Source organism: Takifugu flavidus, chromosome 15 (assembly GCF_003711565.1).
Source record: "Takifugu flavidus isolate HTHZ2018 chromosome 15, ASM371156v2, whole genome shotgun sequence".
Classification (NCBI taxonomy): Eukaryota; Metazoa; Chordata; class Actinopteri; order Tetraodontiformes; family Tetraodontidae; genus Takifugu; species Takifugu flavidus.
In genome coordinates this window covers 7,179,578-7,203,515 of record NC_079534.1, presented here as the reverse complement: position 1 = coordinate 7,203,515, position 23,938 = coordinate 7,179,578, and the positions used below count along the sequence as shown (strand labels likewise).

Here is a 23,938-nt window from a genome sequence, read left to right as displayed (position 1 = left end):
TAAATTAATTACCTTGATTAGGTTTAGAGTCAGTGCCAGTCACCGTTTTGAAACCATTTTGCATTTCCATTTTTTTTTATACTGCTAGTTGTAGTTGTAGCTGTAGTTGTGTTGAACTTCGATTCCACAAAGGCAGAATTTATTTTACAAATTCTATGACTTTCAAAGATCCATGATACACAGATAGCAACACACATTTTCCTTTTCTTTTATTTACATCTTTGTCATTTCACCTCACCAACTCAGACTCTTTTGGGTTGATTTGTTGCATCAAATTCAGTAACGTTAAAAGAAAGTCCGGGTTGAAACCTGAGCTGGGCTTCCTGGAAGAGTGTCCAGAACAAAGGCTTTTAGTAAAGCCTGAAAGACAGGTGATGATGTGGTCAGATGAGACTAAACCTGAAATTTCCCGCCACCACAGAAAACTGATGAGTAAAAAAACACAGCCTATCTTATATGTCTCAAATATTTAAGCTAACCTGATCACGAACCTTCGGCCTAGAAAAGGTCAGACTTAAGCCAATACAGAATCTGTGGTGAGATTTAAAGACCGCTGTTCACAGGCCAATCCCATCTAACACGACAGAGGAGGAGGAATGGTTCAATGGCAGTGGTTAGATAGAGCTACATAGAGCGGCTACATAGAGCCCGGATGACCAACACGTCAGTCGCGACCATCCAGTCAATTGCAACCTCATTGCGTGGGTGGCTCGCATGGCATTGGAAGAGCCACTCAATTTTACAATAAAGGAAATGTGTTGCAGCATTTTTGGGCTCTTCATTACAACTATAAAACTGACTTCTTTGCTAGAAGTGTTGGGAGGGATGAAAGTAATTGTAATAGAGGTAAACCAGTTTGACCTTGTCATTCTAAAAGTAGCTCTTTAGCCAAAACCATGGGTACCGCTGTCATGGAGACTTATCTGCAGTGATTTGCAAGGCTCTAAGTTTAGTTTAATTAAATGTCTAGGATTCTGCTCTGAACTTGCTCACTATAACAACCATATAAGAGCAGAATGAGATAAATTGACCTTTGACATATTACTTATCTTATCAATGTGAACATTCTCCAAGGTCAATTTTTCTCCATTAAATGAAAGGGGAGTTAAAATATCAGCACGAATGTTTTAGGCTACAAAATATGATTCCTTGGCTAGAACTTCTCAGAATAGATAATTTTCTCTGTGAAGTAGACATAAATGTTCCCATGGGCTCTGCGGTGCAGAAAAACCTTTTAACTATCTCAAAAATACATTATACCATCCTTCTCTATTTGATATATCACTCAATGCTTTTTTAATGTTATGCATAGCCTTGAAATAGGCTGTTTCATTATTGCTTGAAGTTATATTTGGACTTAATAGACTGTGGATGGTTACAGAAGTGTTGCCCCGGAGAATAACTGTACTTGGCAAGAAAACAAAACTACCATTGTTTTGTGAAATGAATATAGTTCCAAAAATGTAGTTTAGTTTTATTGTTTGTTTGTTTTTTAAATACCCTGGTTTTTTTTCCCTTTTGCTTATCTACACGGTCTCAAAATCTAAATCGGACTTTTATTTATTTTTAGTTTTATAACGTTGTTGTTTAAATTTGGATTTTGTGTTACAACCAAATGTTGCTCTGGATTCTCTCATCTGATCGTGGTTGAGAGATGTGTGTGGCCATAAAAGCTGCAGGTGGGTTATTGAGAGCTACATACTCCTGATAGGGTCTTCCGAGGCAATGTGGTCCCAATTGTTCCCAAAAAATGATGAACTGCCATGTGGAAAATGAACCCTTACCTCAGCTGTAGCAGTTTAACGGGGAGACTTGTTCATGAATGAACTGGGCGTGACATCAACCGAACAATTGCATTTTCTTTACTGCACTGCCAATGATAAAAATGATTCAGTGCTAAAATCCAAGAGAAGGAAAATCATCAGTTTTTCATGTCTCAGTGCTGCGCTGCTCCATCAGTCAAGTGATTCTGTTGCGAGGTCTCATTCTTCATTTTTGTTTCGTTGTACTTGTTGTAAAGGTTTGTTAAAGTCAATGTATCAAGTGTCTCCAAGAACTGAGCTAATCAGCCACAGTTCTTATTTATTAAATGAAATAAAAGTAATTAAATAGAAGAAAGGTTTTTTTGTTTATCCTAACGGAGTCCAGTCAGTTAATGATATAAAGACTCTATGAAGGACAGCTAAAACTATGATTGTTGTTGTGCACTAATCTGCCCATCAGACAAAACTGAAAAGTTCATAGATTGTCCAGCTCCTCTCCGAGGGATTTGATGCCGTCTGGCAAATACAGAGCACTGATTCCTTAAGCCTCAGAAGTGCTGCAGGAATTTATCTCCATTAAGAAACAGGATTAAATATTGTGGTGGTTTAAGAGGTTTCAAAGAGCAGACTCTACTCGTAGCCTCATCACAGCAGGGCAAACGGCACTGCTGTTACTCACTGTCCAGTTATTAAATGGTCAGAGATAAATGGTAATTACGTTTTCTACTAGACTCTTTTTGTGTTTCAATGGAGAGTCATTATCCCGTGTACTGTGCATCATTTGCCGCTGAAAAATACCCCTTCACAATCACTTGCAGATACACACTGTAAATGCCACACACTGGAGAGGAGTAATTTGTCACTGGTTGGGCAGCACCATTCACTCAGGGTCACAACAATGAATACAATATTTACCAATGTGAACAGGCCTTCTGTATTGGGGGGAAAAACAAAACACACAGGCAGAGAATCAATATAAAATCCAAAATACAATGTAAAGTTTAAAGAGTGTGGGGTTCCATGTATGAACGTGGGTTTTGCTGCGAAGTATACTTGTAATGTTAAGCCTTTTCTGGGCAGAGGCACTACGGCGAGGACTATTGCTGGAATACAGTGTGTCTTTCCTACCCCACCCTTTAAGCCACCTAACACTATGAAAAGATGGCTCCCATGTAACGTGTTTCAGATACCAATCAAGTTTAGGAATGTTGAGGTCCCCTCGGTTGGATTATGGCTTTAAACAGAGGGTTATCAGTAATTTAACAGGGGTTATAAACCAGATTTATGGCACCCTCAACAATCCACATATGAGTCCAGTGGCATCATACTCAAATGATTATTGTTCTATGGGCAGATGGAAAATGGGACAGAATGACTGCTCCTCTGGTTGTCACAAGCATATTATAGCAATCAATAAAATGAGCTATCTGTGTCTGCCAAGCCATGTTGGAGTAGCACATCACCAGAAATTCTTCTAAAGCTGCATCTCTACACAGCCCCCGACTGCACCGGTTCCCATTGATTTGAAGGCTGTTGGTGCAGATGTGTCGTGAGATTCCCTGTCTCGTGTGCCATTTACCTTCGAGGTAATAAATCATTTGTCATAACAGGGCCTTGCAAAGTGACAAAATCAATATGAGTTTATCAAAGGAGCAGGACCAGGGAGGACTCACTCAGCACTTGTCTCCATTCTGCACAGTGGTCACAACACGTATATATGGAGAACTCTTCCTGCCGCTCCACATACACACACACACACACACACACACACACACACACACACACACACACAAACATGCTACATACATAATCGAATTTGTCTATACTGTTGGGTATCACAATCATCATAATTATGGATTTTGAATTGTTTGGATGATAAACTATTGTTGACATTGGTAAAATAAATTTGCTTTCCCTTATAACTGTGTAGTTAGAGACTAACAGCATAAGAGATATCTTCATTTAAAAAAAAAAAAGTGTCAAAGTCAATGTTAATACCCATTCATGTGTTTATTGGAAATTACATTATGAGATGATAATTGCCTGCTGTCACCACCAACAGGCCAAAACCCAGAATGGGTACCCCAATAGAAAGTGATAAATTGAGATAAAGCTAATGCATTTGAGTTGTGTCTGTCTGCCTCCAACTGAGACTTCACCCCTAAGCTGTTAGCATAGAAGAATCACTCTTTCCACACCATCTGTCACAGTCTGAGAGGTTCTGCTAATAGTGCCTGATAATTGATTAGTTCCTATAGCCCACATAAGGGCAACACTGTTGTATATATAGTAGTATTTGTCCTCTGTGTAAATTGGTATCTTTTTCATTTCATGATTAAATTAACAACTGCAGTGGACTCAATAGTTAGCGCCTATGCTGTCTTAAATGTATGACCATTTATTCCCCCATCAGATCGACTGAGCAATCAATAGAGTCATTTAATCAACAGGGTGTCTTATCCATTAAAAATCCTGGAAGAGGCCTTCACTGTTGTCCTCCAGGAGGCTTGTCTCTCAACTTGTCTCTGTGAGCCGTGTTTGAGGGATGTGATGATCCTCAGTCTTCACCTGGGGGGGGGTTAGAAAGGACTTTGTGGTGAAGGATCATTTAGCACAACCTGCTATGTTTGTGCCTTTCACAGCAAGTTAGGCTGCTTTGATTTTACAGAGTTTGCACCAGTAAATAGAGCAGTCAGGCAAATAAATCCGATCCAGCAGACCAAAGAGAGTCAGGTCAATAATCCAAGCAATATTCATCGAACAGGAAGAACAGCAGATGAATTGGGTCACACTGGGCACGGGAGGGAACATGAGCAGGTTAAAATACATGAGAAGGGGAGCATTTAAACAGAGGGATGACACATGAGGGTTGTCTCACATGTTGAGGGAGATGGAGAGGAGACAGGAGGATGAGGGAGGGAAGACAGACAAGTAAGACAGGAGAAAACTGTTGAAACAAAGAAAATACACAGACAACTTTGTTGGTTTGTCTTGTTTTGCACTCTTTTCCGTGATTGACAGGTTTAAATCCATGGAAAGAGCAACTGTAAAATAATTAATAATAATTATGTATTGACACTTCCATCCCTTTTCAGCTTCATCAAGTCCCATCAACATGTTCTTGAGCAGCTTTCTTTCTGGGACTCTTTCTTCTATAATTGGCCCTACAGTCTGTCTTATGTATCCATTCACTCAGAGTAAATCTGCCGAACAATGAACAATGAACACAAGGCAGCTGTAGGAATGTTAGATTTGTTGCAGGATGCCGATCAGTAAACAGAGCAATGGGGGATCGCTCTTCCTCTCCATCCTCTCTGGTAACCAGCAGATGGAAGTGCAGACTCAGTCTCACTCTGGTCTGTAAACAATGACTGTAGTCATGTTTACAGAAGCTTCTCTGACCGGGCTGGCGCACACTCATAAAGGCCTGCTGGTCACAAAAGAATGAAAACATGTAAGCAGAGGCCCCTTCCCCACTACTCTGTCACCCAGGATGATTGGATGAGGCTGACATCAGGAAAGTCCTTAAAGGGAGAAACTCTCATTAACGGAAAGTCCTTTCTTTTTGATCCTTTCTGACTAGCAGTAGACCCCGACACTATCTCCCAAAGGAAATAAGTGCACAGCTGGGACCCGGTAACCATACAGGCTTCATTATCTAATGAGCACGCTGGATGCAAAAGGCCTGAAGATTAAAACGCAAGATTCCTCAGAGGAAAACATCTGCCTCATCACTGTTCTGGAGGTGGCTGTGCCTGGTTTAAATACCCCACCATCCTAGTTTCCTTTGAAGTAATAGCTGACCGGAAACATAATGTGAATCTGATCTGACAGGTCTACGCAGAACTCCTCCGCACAAAATGAACAAGACTGTGGAACGAGGGAAACGGGGTAAAGTCGGGTCTCGTGGCCCTTTACAAATTCACCACATCACAGGCTGCATTTCAAACAAGCTGACGTCCACGTGCACACCAAGAAAAAGAAAAAGCTGTAATTAAAAGGGTGTTTTTTTTGTCATTTCTGGATGTGAATCTTTACGATACTTTGCTCTTTAACACATTGCAAAGCGAAAGGATGTCGTTTCTTTCATCAGACATGACGCCACGCACGCCTCTCTGGATTGTATGAAGATTAAAATTCAAAGCTGGAGAATTTCCTCATCCTCCTCACCACACGAAGAATCACCCGAAAGAGTTTCACTGACATGACACATGTCTTCCGCCATTTCATCACAGCTCCCTGTGCCAATCTAAATTAAATATCCAAGTGGCCGTGCTGCATAGGCTCCCCTGCCTCACACCAGATACCACTTTGAAACTCTTTTTTATGAGCCGTATTGATTATGCAGTCGTGAATTGCATTGCTGTGCTGGAAACAGTCGAAAAGCCTTCCTATCGGAAAATCTATTTAATTTACTTGACAATAAAAAATTTTATTACAATTCATGAGGATGCATTTTTTGTCATCTGATTGAGTTTTAAAGTCCAGAGTAATGAAATTCATAATAGGAAGTCTGCTATCATCTGTTTGCCAAATAAGGACTTATGTTCAACAGTTTAGCTCTATTGTCTGATAGAATATTTTTTGGGGATCTGTAAAGCCGCTCATTTATGCTGTATGAATATGGATATAATACAGAAGCACCATTGGAGCTGAATGAGTGTTTTGTGAGGGGTTGAATTATCCAATAACTGGTTCCGTACCTGTGCCTCCTGTTGTTATTCATCCATGAGAATATGATAATTTTACATGAAACATCTTATTGTTCAGACAACCACATTCATTCACTGCACTAATGCAAACAGGAGTTGGTTGAATTGCCGCAGCGCAGATGCTAACGGCTCTGTTTACCTGCCCCACCTGGGTGCAGCACATCCTCAACATATAAGGGAGAACTTATCCTTAAAGTTATTAAATGTGCAATTAGTGACAGCCCTCATTTAAACCAAGCACTTGTTCTGTTCACAGTGTCCCCCAGGGTTGAGCCCCATGAAGGATGGGACCGGTTGCTATGACCACCGCATCGGTATCGACTGCTCGGATGGCTTCAACGGAGGCTGTGAGCAGCTGTGCCTCCAGCAGCTGGCTCCTCTGGAGGACGACCCGACTCTCTACAACATCCAGATGTTCTGTGGGTAAGAAAGGAGACGTTCTCTACTTGCTGTTTTGAAATAGCTTTGGATTAAACTGCACTTTTGTGCATCAGTCAGGTTACATTTCTACAAATGTGACAAAGCAATCCAGAATGTATTATTATTATTATCACTGTTTTTGCTGTTCATGTTTGAAATCATAAAGTGTTTATTGAAGAAAAGGGACCTGAAAATGAATAATGGTGGTCTCTGTTTGGATGAAACATTGTAAACGATCTATTTTGAAAAGACATCAGCCCAGATGTTATGGTGAAACATTAGTTAAATTAATGGATGAATCATGGATCTACAATCACTCTCTCTCTCTCTCTCATATGCCCCCCCCCCCACACACACACACACACACAGAGTATATAATAGGGACGGCTGTGTGGTTTTGGTGTTATGTCAGATCCTTGCCAGTTTGAGTGGAGACTTTGGAGCAGGGATGTTGAAATCCAATCCCCGAGGGCTGTAATCCAACCAGGTTTTCTGACCAACCAGGTAGAAAATGTATTCCCAATTGCCTCAGTGAAAGCCGTTTCCTGTCTGGGAGGACAGGAAACCCGGCTGCATCACAGCCCTGGTGGACTGGGCCTGACTCTGCTTTCCCAGAGAACGTTGATATGCCTTTAAATTGTTTTCTAAAGAGACGGTTGAAGATTTAACCGCAAGGACTAATTCAATGACGGGTGTTTGGATTTTAGTTTGATAAATGCGCTGAATAAAGCAGGAGAGCAGCCATTCATATTTGTGATTGCAGAAGCTGTAGGTGGAGTTTTTCATGCTTTTTTCTCAGAAATGACCCCCTATAGTCAAATATTCTTTTTGCGGAGGTGGAAAAAATTACGTTTTATGCATCTCATAAAACTATAATGAGAGATGTCTATTGCATTGAATCCTCTTAGGGTCTGCCTGGTGTGTGTTTATTTTCATTCTTTCTGCTGTTTTGTCACTGGTTTGTCCTTTCCCCGTCTTCCCCCTCCTTCTGCTCTCCTCTCATCTATAACTCTGAACCCTAATTACCCTCACGTGTCTCAACTGTGTCAAACTGCTCCTTTTCTCACCCACTCATCTTCCTTCATATGACAGGCTTGTATTTACATTACACCTCATCTTCTGTCTTTCCTGTTTGCTGAATATTGCTTGGATTATTTTCTGTGTACTGGTACAGACTTGGCAAAATAAAGCCTTGAAATTGAAATAAGCATTTGAGTGGCCGGGTCTGGTCTTGACAACGAGTCTGCATGTGTTACTAGTAGAGTTTCTACTTTTGAAGAGGTCACACTGGTCCTGTTGGATTATTGATGAGAATATGTGTGCAAGAGATCACTTTCAAATGTACATGAGGAGGGAGATGTGGCAACTGGCAGGATCTTTGTTGGGCTCAGAGGAGTAAAACTGTAGCTCCATATTTGAATGTTATTTCAGTTGTTTACATCTAATAAAAAATACACCGGAAATGTTTGCAGAACTCAGCTGAGCATCTATCTACCCAGGCTGATTTATGATTGAACATTGAGGGCAGTCGAAGCTCTTTGTCTATAATTAGAGATTCCAGTTGTTTTGTTTGGTCCTGATGTGTTTACAGCCATTGGTTAATCAGCATGTGAATCTGATGTGCATTTTAGATTTCCCCCATTTTTGCATATTTCATTTCTGTAAAGGTTACAGTAGATTCGAAACTCATTTAATCTGTACATGACATTTTGCATCTGACATCTGTCTTGACTTTACAGAACAATTTCTTATTCTTTTTTTAATGCTGCAAATGTTGCAGTTTTATTAGAACCATCGCTTCCTCCCCTGTTTTCTGGCTTCTCTCTCCTTATTCAACTGACTTCTGAGTAGGAACAAGCTGAGGAGGTGCCAAGTGCACTTGTGGGGCGGCTATGGAAGGTAGTTTGGGTATTCATAGAAGTTCCTCACGGATCTTTGAAATATTAAAGCAACATTTTAGTGACAGTCTTCCTTGAATGCCCCCATTTGACTTCTTTGCCACTTTGCCCAGCCTGGGTAAATGCCTCCGTGACCACTGGCTGGAGGGTAAACAGGACTGCGGAAGTGAGAGATTGTTGATCATGTGTTGATCGACCTGATGGCGCGCTCATACTGACGCGCGCTGCTTATCGAACATAGCAGTGAATGCAAACAGATGAATCACTCGTAACTTCACGGCGACACCCAAAACTGAGCTTGAGGAAACTCCACCGGGGGTTCTGTGTTTACAATGTCTGCTAAAAAGAGGGTCCAGTCACCATCTAGCTGCCTTTTAAAGCATGCTGGAGTGTGTTTTGGGGCGTCAGCCACAGCAGATAGATGTTTTCATGCAGGCTCGGCAAAACCTGACGACCACAGCATCAGAAGTGATCCAGCCCAAACTGCTCTTCGCACAACCCATAATAGGAGCTTGCCCTGTTTATCTGAACAAACGCGTGTCGATTGTCTCAGAGCCGTGTCCACCAAGTCTGCAGCTCAGCACGAGGGCAACTAATGAGCCAGCACAGAAAGCCACGACAACAATGGCTTTTCTATCGGCACACTACGAGAGGAAGCGGCTTGTAGCCAATCCTGACCAGCACACTGATCTGCGGGATGAAAACATGATCTCGGTTGGTAAAGTGACAGTTTGCATCAGCAGCTGATGCCCTTTGGTGCCAACACCATTTGTTTGCCAAAGTGACAAACTCTTACTGGGCAGAAATATGTTGGAGTACTGGTGCTTCTCTAAAGCTGGAAAGGGGAGACTGGTCTGAGAGAATGCCCACATGATTTTCCCGAAAAGGCTGTCACACTGGCGCCGAGGGCTGGGCAGACCGGTGCTGGCCACAGAAGGCGACTGGTGTATCTGCGGCATCAGAGTCACCGCGAAACCCGCAGGTCCAGAACGGTGCTTGTTAGAGGGAATCTGGCAGAAATGGGAGAGAACAGATGTCTGTTGAAGCTTTCAGGGGAAACGCCAAACTGGTTGATGAGCATTGGAGAGTCCAGGAGTGACAGCAGTCCAGCATGCAGCAGTATGAATCTGTCTGTCATTGAATTTGTGTACTATAGATTAGAGCAGAATGGTGAGTGAACCTCACAGAATTGTCCCATTAGGAGCTACTTTGCCAGCACCTGCTGCCTGTTCTGTCCTCAGTTCTGGCCCCGCTCACGTCTCTGTGACTCAATATAGAGATCCGTACACTTTATATTTTCTCGCTAACTCCCTGAAAAGACATAAAATATAAGGGCTGTTAAGGGCAGAACCAAGCTGAAACAAACTTATTGAATCAAAATGAAAACTGCGGCAGCTGTCGCACTGATTTGCACGCGGTATTTGTTATAAAGCACCCTGAGGATTGTGGTTAAAGCGAGGGAGAAATTTAGAGGTGGTTAACTAACAGCCATGGGAGTAACAAATAGGAATGCTGAGCAGCAAAACCATTTGGAGCTGGTTTAGTAACCACTTAAGCTCTGAAAGAAGCCTTCATGAGAAAAGTGTACAGCTCGAAATATTGAATTTGGTCACAAAGGTTGACGCACTGTGGAGATGAACATGGGTGAATATATGTTTCATTCTGGGCCGCTGAAGAAGCTCCTATTAGAACAATAACAGCCTCAATGTCATCCTCTTGGAGGATGCGAGAAAGGTGGGATTGAACTGGTAACGTTTTGTTGAGTGACAGCAGCACCACTCGTTGAGTCACAGTTGCTGAAGATCACTTTGATAATCTTCATATTCCAGAGATTAATGGAAATGTCCTTCGTGCTTCAGGTGTTTTTTTTTTTTTTTACAAAATGAAGGTTCTTGATAATAGTCTTGCACCAAATGTTAGTTACATTAAGGGGCAATAGCTTTCACATAGCTACTTTCACTGGAGGATAAAACTAGAGTAGCCAGAGGCTGCGGAGGCTAAATACTGATTAGATACATGCGAGCCTTTAGCATACAGCTGCCAGCAACACGTTTTTCACCACTTCAGCTTGCTTTGGCAGCAGTATGTGTCCACCGGAAGACGCAGGAACAGGTGGTTCCAGCCGACTCGGCTTCCTTATCTCTGCCAAGGAAGCGGCTGAGTTAATCTTTTTAGCATGTCTGTGCGCAGTCCAAAACATTATCATGTCCTTCTGAGGAGAGAGAAGCTAACGGAGAAAAAAACCTCAAAACATTGCAGTATGATCAGCCATAGGTTACAAACCTCACAAGTTCAGAATTACAAAGGAGCACAAATAGAAACACTGCAAACTAACAAGGAAAGCCCCATTCAATTCTTATAATATTCTATATATCATGATTTCAAATGCATTATCCATGTCATTGTATATGTACATGGACATTACCAGATGTAGCACATGTATATATGTAAAGGCAGTCTGATCCTTACATTAACAGGCTAGGAGCTCTATGGGCCTATGGACATTATATTCTATGTCAACACAATAAATTCTTACCTCATGTGCACTAATCTGTCCTCTTTCCACTGTATTGTGTTGTTAATGAGGTACATAAAATATTGGCCACTATTCTAATGACATCCACATATACTGAACACACACTAAAAAAGTCTCTCTTTCTCTGTATTTATACTATATACTGACAAAAGGTCATCAATACAGCTAAAGGATTAATAGTTTTAGTCTCAGTTGATTTTATTCCTGCCTAATGTAATTTACAATAATGTGTGACCAGGGCAGAGCCCGTCAGGTGTTGTCACTCCTCTCGCAACCACATGCGCAGATTTATGGGTAAACACATCAGTTTACGATGCTGAAGCTCTTATCTGTGCACTGAATCTCTGTGCCCCCAACAACATGAGTGGAAATCCCAGGCCTCGCCTGTAAAGTTTTAATTGGGCCCAAATGCAAGATTTTTCCATTTTTATGTGATTTCTGTACATTTAGCACTTGAATTTAGAGGTTTGTTTTTTAAAATTTCTGGTTTTAGAAACAGTTCACTTAGTCAGAAAAAAACAAAACAAAAAACAATTATGTAAGTCTCCACGGCCTCTAGATTATTTGAGCAAGTTTTGGTATTGAACACTAGAAGACGTTGTTGATTTCTCTCACCTTTACATAAAACACCATGTTTCATTTTGTATCTGCAATAGACTTGTGTCGTAGTCACTTTCCACAGTTCAGATGTGACTAATCCCCTGCTGGTCCCCCTGGAGACTGGCATTAACTCTGTGACATTTAGCATCCAGGAGAGTTTCTCTCAGTGCAAATCCCTGGCAGATTGTCTTTCTCTCCTTTTTTTACTCTCTCTCCAGTTTCTTGTGCCTTTGTTTTATTTCACACACTCAATTATACACGGAGATGTCAAAACATCATTAATATGAAAGAATCTTGAGAGGACTCTCATATATGGGATCTTACTCTGTTTTGAAATGAATGATTTTGTGCCAGTTACTCAGAATTGATTCTACTGAGGCTGAACATTTGAGATTTACAATCCAAAGAAAGACCTGTAATAAATCCACTGTTTCAGAATGTGATATATATTATGTTGCAACACTTTCTCTTGGTTTCTATTATGTTTGAGTTTAATTAAATCATTATGCTACAATGCTCATTTTACAGGTATAAAATCAAATCCCCCTGATATGAACCTCCGAACCTCCTCATTTTAGGTGCATTGAGGACTACAAACGGGGTCCGGATGGGAGGTCATGTCTACCGCTGTCTGAAGCCTGCACAGAGGGCGTGGACTGCTTGGAGGCTGTGGACATCCCCGCCAACCAGACTGTGTTCGGAGACCTTTTCTACGGCTATAACAACCACACCAAAGAGAGCACCTCGGGACAGATCCTCAAGGCCACATTCAGGTAAACGTGCAGGCTGTTCGTGAAAACAGAACATGTGCAACTTTGGGGGGGGCTATTTGTAGCTCAGCAGGGGCAGAGTTTGTGTTTCTAGTCCCCCACGGTGCTGAGCTCTGTGTACCGTTCCTGTCATCAGTCAAGTGAAACAAGTTGCTCCTAAAAGGTTCCGATAAAGGAGATGTACCCGCTTATCCTTGATCAGCTTCTATTGTGATTAAATACCACTGGATGGAAGTTCACTGGGATTAAATCTTCTCAATCCGCTTTGGAAAAGAGAGAGAAGTTGAGACATCTAAAAACTATACCTGTTCGGTCCAAATACTTGCTCCCAATATCTGTGCACCTCAAAGGTGGTTAATTATCACAATGCCCCATATAACATGTATCAAAGAGGTCAACAGAGTCTTCTCCCCTCCAGGAAGAGTCCATCACTGCAGCTGTAGAGAGGGAGGAGAACAAAGAAAAAACCTTCTGCTGTGCCATCTGATGTGATGAAAGTGTTGTTGATGTGTTGTTGATGTGTACGTTGAGGCAGAGTACAGCGGTACCACTAACTGCTTCTGTGTGGATCCGGCAGAAGAGGAACCAGCTCCAATCAAAACACAAAGCAGAAAGGAGATGACTACAAACAGAACTGGAGCCAGTTTGCTCAAATCAAGCCTAACTGGATCAGACAGGAGTTTAGTATTTGTAACAGAGACGGTTTCAGCATGAGAAGCATGATGAGATTCAGGCAGAGGAGCAGGGTTCTGCTTGAATAAAATCAAACCGGGCCCCCGCTGACGTCTGCACTTTTGCTGTGTTTTGGGTTGAGCCGGGCTTTTAATTCTTGGCAATTCTGATTGATCCAAACCGAACTCAACACTCAGGGCTGGGCCCCCAGAATGTGCAATGTGGGACGCCGCCTTTCGGAGCAACAACGATATTTACTTTAAATATGACCTTTGAAAGCTGTTCAGCAAAATTCATCAGCTGAAGCTTTTTTCAGGCTACAGAAAAGTTATTTTCTCTGTTTTATGCATCTCAACAGTTTAGAGAGTTTTAATGAGCAGGAGGTTAAAAAAAAGGGCAGTGGCAGCTCACTCTATTGGGAACTGGGCTGAGAAGTGGAGGGTTCTTGGTTCGAGCCATGGAAGGTGTTCCGCTAATAAGGAAAAGTGCCAGAACACCTTCAGAACGCTGCTGAGGTACCCATGGGTACCTCAGCGGCTTCTCATATAGGGCCCTGGGATAAACTACGGGAACCTTCCTTTGCCCATTGTGCACCCTCCCCGCGATCCTGAAAGGGATAAAGCAGTTAAGAAGACAAGACAAGAGGTTGAAAAAACAACTGTTGCTACTAAATAAACGAAGGTGAGGAGGAGTTTTCTTCTGATTTGAGCAGAGCTTTGGTTTTTATGTGGAGATCTGAACAGGAGCTGCTAAATCTTTCTGTGCAGATGTTGCACCAGTGTTTGTAGCATTAACGAACTTCCTTTTTCATATTATATTCCTTCATTTCGGACCAATCAACACAATCAAACACGCTTAAACAGCATTTGAATGACCCTTACCTCATCGGGTGGGGGGGGGGTTGGCTCAATGATGTCAAAGCCTGATCAAATGCCTGTACCAGGAAGGCGATCCTGAAGAAAATGCTACATGCTAATGACTATATTAGGGAAACAACAACACACAACACCAACCTAAATTAAGTTGGCACCTTCGTTGGGAGCAGCAGCTAGCGCAGCAGATCGTCTGCTTCAAACAGCATACACTTCAAACAAGTCAGCTCAAAGGAAAAACAATGCTCGACACGACGCCATCGTGTCTGTGAGATGACTCTCCGCTTGCAATATTTATTGCACATGTTTGACACGTTTGTTGAGAAACTGACAGGTTTGTAACAGAAGGCGCAGAAATGGTACAGTCCACTGAAGGGGTGTTTGAAGCCATACTGCATTGGATTATTCCTTGCATGAGCAACGCCTATTGGGTAATACTACATCGCCAATACATTTAATATTTCAGTACCCCCTAAAGTTTTTTCCCCCTCTTGGGGGGTAGTCCAAATCCAGTTCACAGGAGCCCTTTTAGTCATTGTCTCAGTTGGGGGTCAATGAAATATGCAAGCCAAAGAGAGACGTGCACGCCCATCTGAGGACTGAAGTAGGTGCGCTGAAGTAAGAATCCAGCGAGGGAGAGACAGTAGATAGAGAGAACCTTGTTCACAGGTATCCTGCTGCTGCAGAGGAGCACAAACCCAGAAAGAACATAGATTTTGAAAAGAGATTTTGGTGCTGTGTTAATCTGAATAGATGCCTTTATCTGCGTTATTATGTATTTAGAACCAAATATCTATTTGTCCAAATATATATCCTGAAAAGTCTGTGCCTGTGCAAAACAACAGTCCCTCTGAATAAAGATGTCTCTGAATAAAGATGTCTCTCTCTTTCCTGAGTTTATTAACTCCGCCAAGGAGGCGGTCTGACAGCCGGCCTTTGTTTCTTTGTCTGTCAGCAGAATCACAAATTGTTATGAACAAATTTAATCAAATTTTCAGGAACTGTTGATAATGGGTCAAGGAAGAGGTGATTCAATTTTGGTGATCTTCTTAACTGTGGGAGAAACTTGATCTTCCAAAGATCAAAGCCAAAAGCCTCTGATTATAAAGCAATCTATTATGTATCCTTGTATTACAGCTTCCTAAAGATAATATAGTATTATACTACACTAAAGGTGAAAGTCCCTATATGTGGGCTAATGTGCTGCTTGGTGAAGGTCGCTGCTCTCTGAGTGCTTAATTCCACGTGGTGTTGCTGCTGTAGCAGTCCATGTATTCTCCCTCCCTGACTCAAACCAGTCCTTCAACCTCTCTGCCCCACAAGAACCAGCCCATGTACCAAAATACCCAGTATAACCAGTAATTTTATAAAGTTATTCCATGTATCCTATTACTCGGTATAACTAATCCCACTGCAACCAGTTGTATCCTCAGCTGATTCCCAGTGATGGTAGGTGACGTTAGTGACCCATGTGTTGGTAGTTGAACTGCTTTTGGGCTCTGGTGACTATAAAACCAATCTGTGAGAAGCCAGTAAACACAGTAGGATACACAGGGAATGTGGGTTCAGTATTCCAAAGTATTCCAAGCTGCTGTGTTCAAATAGAGGAGGACAAAGTTGGGCAAATCAGCCATTTCCCGTGTCAAAGCCAGATTTCCAGCAGAAAGTTCAGGGTTTGGCCATAGCAGCATGTACTCAAACGTTCACCACTGAACAAAGACCAGTTCAATGTTGACACATGGACATGCAGTGAAAACCTGTCACCCATCTATAGGTTTTCATCTTTTTCATCCTTCATCCTTTCATTCTCATCGTTCCATATTTCACCATAACGACCTTTGCTATAGTAGCTCCCATTGTTCCTCATGGGATACCCCCCTCCCCCAGATGAGATTAAGAAACTACGAATTCAATGTGAGAGTTGAACAAGAAGCCTGCTGCCTCGGAACCAAGCCCAGAGAGTTTTATATTCGTTCATTAAAGTTGAATGTGCTTAATTCAGAAACTCAGTTGAACACACAAGAATTTAAGCTTGTAAACCCACAACCCTGGAGAGGTTTTCAGACGCTGGTCAAATATGGCTGGCCGGAATACTTCACCTTTTTCTGAGATTTACATCAGCGCAGCAGTCTGACCTTGAGCATGAGAGATGGTTTCAAGCTATAATGAACAGGTCAGCTGCTCTGTCCAGGATCCACTTTTCTTTGTTTGGCTCCTGTCCCTCTGCATTTGTGGCCTTTGCCCTGTTCTGAGATTTCTTGGTTTCTTCCTCTTTTCCTTTTGTCTCTGATGTCCTGCCGCTCTGTCTGCTTTGGTGTTTTGGGGTTTTTATCTGCATCGTGTGTGGCATCACTGTGGCTGCATTGCACAAACTAGCTGACAGTTTTTTCATTTTTTTTCATCTTTCCAGACCTGTGTTTTGTCAACTATTTCCATGAACACCAGCAGAAAAGTAGGATTTACTTTGCACTCAGGCCTCCTGCAGGTTCTTCTCTGCATCCATAAATATGCACAGCACTCCTGGAGTGGCTGCATAAGCTCAAACACGTGTCCGCTCTTCACCAGACAAGATCAAGTAGAGCACTCCACACACTGCAGTGCTTCCTGGAGCCTGGCATGGCTGCTGTTGCGATCTGATTGGCTGAAAAGGGATATTTCTTTGTTCATTTCAATGCTTCACACCAAAATGAATGAGTGCAGATAATTACAATCTCATTGTTGTGAATCGGGATCTGATTCCTGGCAAAATCAGTGAGTTCAGGTAGGTGAGGACGTGAAGTCCTGCACACTTTTACATCCATTCTCAACTGATCTGTTGTTCTAAAGCAGCAGTGAGACAATACGTTCAGTTGGGGAAGTCTTAGATACCCATTTTCCACCAGAGAGGTTCCAGGGCTGGTTTGTAGCCAGCGCTTGGCTTAGAACCAGTTCTTTGTTTTTCCACCAGCTAAGCACTGGCCCAGTCAGTTCCAAACTGGTTCCAGACCTGTTCCAGACAAACACCAACATTGAGCTGAGCTAAACAGGGGCCAGAGCTAAGTTAAAAAAGCATCTAAGCCAAGCACTGCATTAATGTTGGATGGGGTTCCAACCAAAACAGGAACAGCAAAAGCTGACAAGTCAACTTTAGAGGTTAAAACTTGCTAGAAATGTGACAAATGTTAGCTAATGGTATGCTAACAAGCTATCATTTCCGTAACGTGGGTACTACTGTATTGTTGTTTGAGAAAACCTCTTATACAACAATGTGGTCCTGTTCTGTGCTCACTTAAAGATCTGGTCTGAGTCTGACTTGGCTCCTCTAGGCTTTTGGCTTGTGTTTTTTGTAATTCACCATATTGAAATCAGATATGCTCTGGCACCAGCACCAAATTTGCACCAGTTTCTTTTTGGTGGAAAAGGGGTGAGAGATGGTGCCAGTTCATAAATACTGGTAAAGACATGCTGGAAAAAATAATGGATCTAAAAAGATATTACTATAAAATATAGTAAATTATTATATTTCCTTTTATAAATTTAGAACCGTATTCTACCGGCATCAAGCTACCACTGTCAGGATGGGTGGTTGTTCTTTTGTCATTCAATCATCATTTCCATGCCACAATCTTCTAGTTTGAGGATTTTTGCTCTGCAGATGCAGCAACCTTTTTGGAACTGTTTAAAAAACCTTTACCTGCAAATACCCTGGGGAAACTTCATTATGTTGAAATGAAAATATGAACATGATTAATGTGCAGCAGTATTTCTGTGACGGGCCAGTTTACCCAAAAATGAAAAATCCCTCATCTGTTCTGTTGAAAAAGATGCATTTTGAACACTAAAACTCAAGTTTCAGAGCTAAACAGAGCTCGAGTTTGTCATTAATGTCATCTTCATGCACTTGTTTTTATATCACCAGTGTATAATGTATGGACATCCCACTGTGCAGCCTCTGACATACACATGTTCAACATCTGTTGGAGTAAAACTCGGGGGCCAGCTGCACAAACATCTGCGATAGGCTAATGCTGGATTCTTGTGTTTGTTGCCTTCATTAACACCACAGGCTCTAAGTGTTTTTATTTTTTCCTTTTGACATCAGGCAAAAGAACTTTGCCCGAGGCATTGAGCAGCAGCTCCCTGATGGCATGGTGGTGGCATCTGTGCCAACGGAGGTTCAGTGCCACGAGGAACTGTCAGACCCTGTGCCTGACCCAGAATACCTCACAGGTATGATTTTCTTCTTCTTCATACGCTCCGCTACCTCCCAGCTGGGCAACACTACTTTATCACTTGCCTGTCAGACACTCACTCCTCCAGATCCCTTCCAGTCCAAGACAACTTGTACAAGCTCATCGAGGCCGTTCCCTTGCCTCATATCACAAAATAAAAAACTCAGATGCAACATTTCAAAACAAACAAAAACCCCATCTATCATTTGGTCAACGTGAACAGAAGAACCCCTAACACAAAGTAATTGCAGTCACACATGGAGGCAGGACGTGTCCAATCATGGCCGTTCAATTGCAGTTGGGCCTAATGAGCTGGATGGATAATGAAGGATGAGCGACCTTCCAAATTGTTCCGGCAAAGGCAAAAGTCATCAGAAAGAGTTTGGATTTTCCAACGTCTGTCAGAAGTGATGAAAACCCTCCCCAAATTAGGCCAGCAGTTGGAGTTGTCTTCCTCATGTCCTGGCCATCAAAAAGTCCGTGTTAAAGTTAATGTGACCAAAGCTGTGCCCCATATAACTCGCTCATCCACCGATTCCTACTCAATAAATAAGCAACATGGTCAAATTGACTTTTTAGTTAACAGTATATATAGGACTTATTTGGTCTATATAGGACTTCTTATTTTCATCATTTTATAGATTTTTTTTTTTTTTTTACCAAAGGCAAATATGGGCAATAACAAAGATATCCTCCTTCAATCTGTTTGCTTTATTCAGTAGAGATTGTAAACCTCATAATAACTCTACATTTTCACATCGGAAATGTCTCATTCAGGCAGCTTCCGACTTCAGGTTATCCCAGACACCTGTCCAAGTGCCTCTGAAATGCCCTGAAATGGCCCAGCAGTGTCAAACACAGCATATTGCAGCATGAGGTTATTGCTTGTTCTTGATATAATAGGATTGATACATGGCCAGTCAGGGCAGCGACTCAAAACATCATCTGTCCTCGCGTGAGACGTGAGAGACAATCAAATGATGGCGAAACAAGCGGAGCTCCAACTGTTGTTTATTAGAAGCTCCGGAGGATATTAAAACCGTCTAATCAAAATGGATCTGCTGTCATGTCCTCTAGCCCCCTGTTTCACCCCCCCCCCCCCCCCCCACCCCCCACCCCTCGTTCCCCTCCCCCCTGCTCATCTCTGTACACAGCTCACCCTTTTTATCACGACGCCGCCCTGGGCTCCCACTCAGCAGAACAGAGACCGGTGTGATGGCACCGCTCCTCCCGCACACTGTTTTTGGCTGCGGCAGCCACGGGCCTTTATTGAAGGGTCATATCATAAATTGAGATATCATTTCAAAGCAGCCAGCAGGGCAGGGCGGACGCACACCCAGCTCTGGGCCATAGTGCTGCGGCGTGTTTCGCTCGTTCCTAACAAATGAGATGGAACTGCTCTAATGCACTGCCTCGCTCACTCTCAGCAGATGTGTCACACAAGTCCTTTGGTCTGTTTGAAACAAAACTCTACAGTACTTCAAGCGAAATGAGCATCATATAGAGGCTGAGCATAGCTCAGTTGTACATTACCCGCCGTAGTAATTTAAGGTCATTGGTTCTATCCCAGGCCCCCGAGGTCTTTGAAAACATCTTTGAGGCAAATTTTTAGCTTCAAAATGCATGTCGGGGGAAGAATGTGTGTGATTGTTTGTTTCTCCTTAAAGTCCTACCCTATGGAAGGTGTTCTGGTTGTAGAGGAAGGTGGCAGAACACCTTCAGAGCACTGCTGTGGTGCCATTGAGCAAGGTACCAAACCCACAAATTCTCACATAGGGCCCTGCGATAAACTGTTGACCGATCAAGGGGTAAAACCTGCATTCGCCCATATGTGCACCCTCCCCGTGACCCCGAAAGGGATATGGTATTCCTTGGTCCGTGGTGTAGTGGTTAATAGTGTTGATCTCCCCCTGTCTCCGGCATCCACAAACAAGCACCTGGGGTCAAATGTTGACTCAACTCACTTTGGTATCAAATGTGCGCATGAATGGTTGGTTGTCTGTGTATATCAGCACTCTGATGAGCTAGAGACCTGTCCAGGGTCTTCCCTGCTTCCCGGCAGCCCGGACAGGCTCCTGTCCTATTTAGTTTGTCCCGAGCTGGGGTGCTACAGTGGTTTCATAACAGATGCAATGCTCATACGATGTGTTTTTGTGAACTTTGAAGCACCTTAAATATGAGTCAGCATGTCCTCGCTGCAAATGTTTTCAAGTTTTGTGTCTTTAGGTATATCAAATGATCTGCAAGAATTCTGGACTAGTTTTGAACCAGACTGCAGACCAAACCCCAACACCGGCTTAAAGTTTTTTTTACTTGTTTCTCTAAAAACGCATGGCTAAAGTCAACGCCAAATAAAACGTCCAAAAACCTGAATATAAGGACAGACTAATACAACCAATGTGCTAGACTAAAGTTGACTGCAGATCCTGGACATATTCCATCACTTTTCCTCTAGTTCTTCATTCAACCACAGCTAAATGTTTATTCTTGTCTGGTTTCAGAGAGCTGAGATTATGAATATTTATTTATTTATATATTTTTTTAACACATGGTGTAAAAAAAGGGATTTAGTCATTTAGTAACCATGAATGTACTGAATAAATTGCTGTTTCAAAGATTGCCAAAGCGGCAGAAGTGTAATTAATGCAGGTATAGAAAATTGCCATATACGGTCTGCTTTATGTTACTCAGCGTCTACGTGTTTGGATGGTTAAAGAAAAAGAAGGAAAGCATTCACTACCCTCCAGCTTTTTACATTCAGGTTGTTTCTCAGTAAACTGACAGTCTTCCACAGCCTTGTCAGAAGTGATCTAAGTATCATATAAATGCTTCATGAAAGCTGACAAGGATTCACGCCGCGCGCCCAGGAGCTCTTCAGGCATTACGAATTTGTTACACAGTGGAGTTCACTTTGTGGTCACTTACTTATCCTCATAAATGAGCTAAGCAGGCCAAGAGAAGCAGCTCATAATAAGACAAATTAAATTTGAAAATCCTATTTTGGTAAATGCTGTTTCTTCTGGTTAATCTCGGGCTGTTTTCACCTCATATTTCATCGTGTTAATGGTTCACCACTGGCTTGCGAGGGAACAGTACGCCTCGTTTCTTTTGCAATTTTGTTTGTGAGATGTGACTGAGATCTCTATAATGGTGAACTTGCTGAATATTGATTCACATTCCACTCACTATCAGTCAACTGCATTTTAGGATTCATATGGGATCAATTTAATTTAAAGTCACTTGAAAATGTGTGTCTGTACCCTGAGTGTCCTTCCACGATGTGAAGTTCTTGTTATTGGACATCAAATGTTGCCAAGATTTTACCAATGCCATTATTCTCTCTCTTCCTCTTCCTTACCACTCTCTTTGTGTGTGTGTGTGTATTCTGTTTACTCTTTACACCATATTAGCTCGCAGCCACCTTATGTATTTCAGGCTTCTTTTTCAGGACACAGCTTCATATTTTCTGCTACTCGAGAAGAATTGGGATGAAATTCCATCATTATATAAATATTCATTCTAACCAATGATAAATGGGTTATTTAGAGTGTGAGTGATTTGATTAAATCCCTTGTTTTTAAGAAGAATCAAGGATTATTCTGTGGTTTACAAACTTGCTCCCCATATAAATCTGCTATATTGTCCTTTCTTTCTTCTCTTCTCTTTTCGGTTCACCATTTTAAAATGCCATCATTAGCCAACAATAGCCTTGCAATGTCTGACCCCTCCCTGATATGAGTGCAATTTTTAGTCCCACAGAATACCTGCGAGGTCCTTAAACATGCAAAGTGGTATCAAGACTACATTCATATGCAGCATATCTCAGCCTCATTTACATTAGTTGTGTTTTAATGTTTGATCTTCTAATTGTCCGTGTGTTCTGGGAGCATTCTGCATAGTTTCGGAAGATCTTTATTTACCCCTGAGGGAAAATTTAGAGCACAAATAGTGACAATTAACTAATTACTACAAGAGATAGGAAAATCCAATGTAAAGTGACAGTGAGTGTAGGTATTAAGGTTCACAAAGCATGATAGTGGCATATATGATAGTCACAGATTATGTGCCGTGGCAGAACTGCTGTCAGTAACAGGTCATTTAGTTGTTAGCAATAGTGTCCAAGAGGGTGCAATAGTGTCCAAGTAAGTGTCCATATAGACAGCAGGCTATGTACAGCAGCAGGTTTAGTGCCCTTTACGGTGGTACATGAACAAAAACAATATAACCCCCGAGCGCAGTGTTGCACCTTCATAAATCTTACTAAACATTGTATCAGTACTGCACATTGGCACAATATTGCACAACGGTGGTGGGGGGGAGGGGGGGCACAAAAGAACCTTAAACTGGCAATGACCACAATGTTTTTTCACTGCTAGGTTCGCTGTTCTACATAATGTAAACATAATGTCTTCGACCACGTCCCCCAAACCTACCACCTACTGCCATTTGGTGGAACTTTGTGGACCTTTCTTTATCTGACAATGTCTTGTTTCCTTTGAGGTAATGTAAGATCCTGGCCATCTGTGAGTGAATGTTTCGTTCAGCTCGCCACCATTTTGCTTCAGAAATATGCCCACTGGCTTGAGCCTTTTATCAGGAGGGAGGGCCACAAGCTCCGTGTGTGACATCATGCTTGACTCCAGATGAGACTACACCTTGAAATCTTTACCTAGCAATTTTTTAAATTTCTAATATCAAATAATGAGGAATTTCTCTTATTGCCCCTTTAAAGTCATAACTATAGTACTAGTGCATTAGAGTAGTATTGCATCCAAGAGACACTTAAGGTCTCAAGGTAACCCTTGAGAATTCAGTAGGAGAACAGCTGTAGGGATAAAAGTTGCTCCCTTTTTTGGGCCCCACAGGTGGGACATGAGAACCCGATGGCAAACACTCAGATAATTAAAAGGAATTTGTGTCAAGACCTGCCAGGTCACCTTCTCAATGCTCAGGTGAGGAACAGGAACTTTAGAACAAACCCTTCTTGATGCTGTGCTGGTGGCATCTGTCCTTTAGGGTCATGGAGTGATACCACCGGCTTAAGCAGAAAGCTCAAACATTTTGGATGGATGTGTAATATCAGAAAGATGTTCCTGCTGACAGTTTTCTGAGGAGGCAACACTTTTGGTGGCACAATGGAGGAGAACCTCATTTTTTTGTTGAGGGTGGTACATGGGTATTTGTACTCAGCAGTCGCCTATGGTGAACCGTGGATTGAGGAGTTACAGGTGCTGGAGAAGATCGCCTCCATCCTTGGTTTTATTGACATTCATCTTCACATTTAAGGTGTCACCAATGGCTGCACAGAAAGTCCTTGATGCAGAAAGCTTGGGGTTTGATGAAGACGCAAATCTCCACCATGTTTTTTGCTGGTGAAGTCTCAGTCGCGGTTGAGCCAAATCCCTCATTGTGCCACGCATAGTTGCTTTCCTTTTGATTGAGCCACATCTCTATAATTACTGGATTGAAGCAGTTCCTTATCGA

General features: G+C 42.2%; 1 protein-coding gene across 2 annotated transcripts in view; it reads left to right on the top strand.

Moving 5' to 3' along the window:
• The window catches only part of astn1 (astrotactin 1), a 260,250-nt gene that overhangs the window by 117,591 nt on the left and 118,721 nt on the right, over positions 1–23,938 (top strand). For both annotated transcript variants that reach the window (XM_057056562.1, XM_057056561.1), the window contains 3 exons: positions 6,732–6,898; positions 12,508–12,702; positions 18,325–18,452. In XM_057056562.1, the coding sequence (XP_056912542.1) occupies positions 6,732–6,898; positions 12,508–12,702; positions 18,325–18,452 (490 nt within the window). The remainder of the gene's footprint in view (positions 1–6,731; positions 6,899–12,507; positions 12,703–18,324; positions 18,453–23,938) is intronic.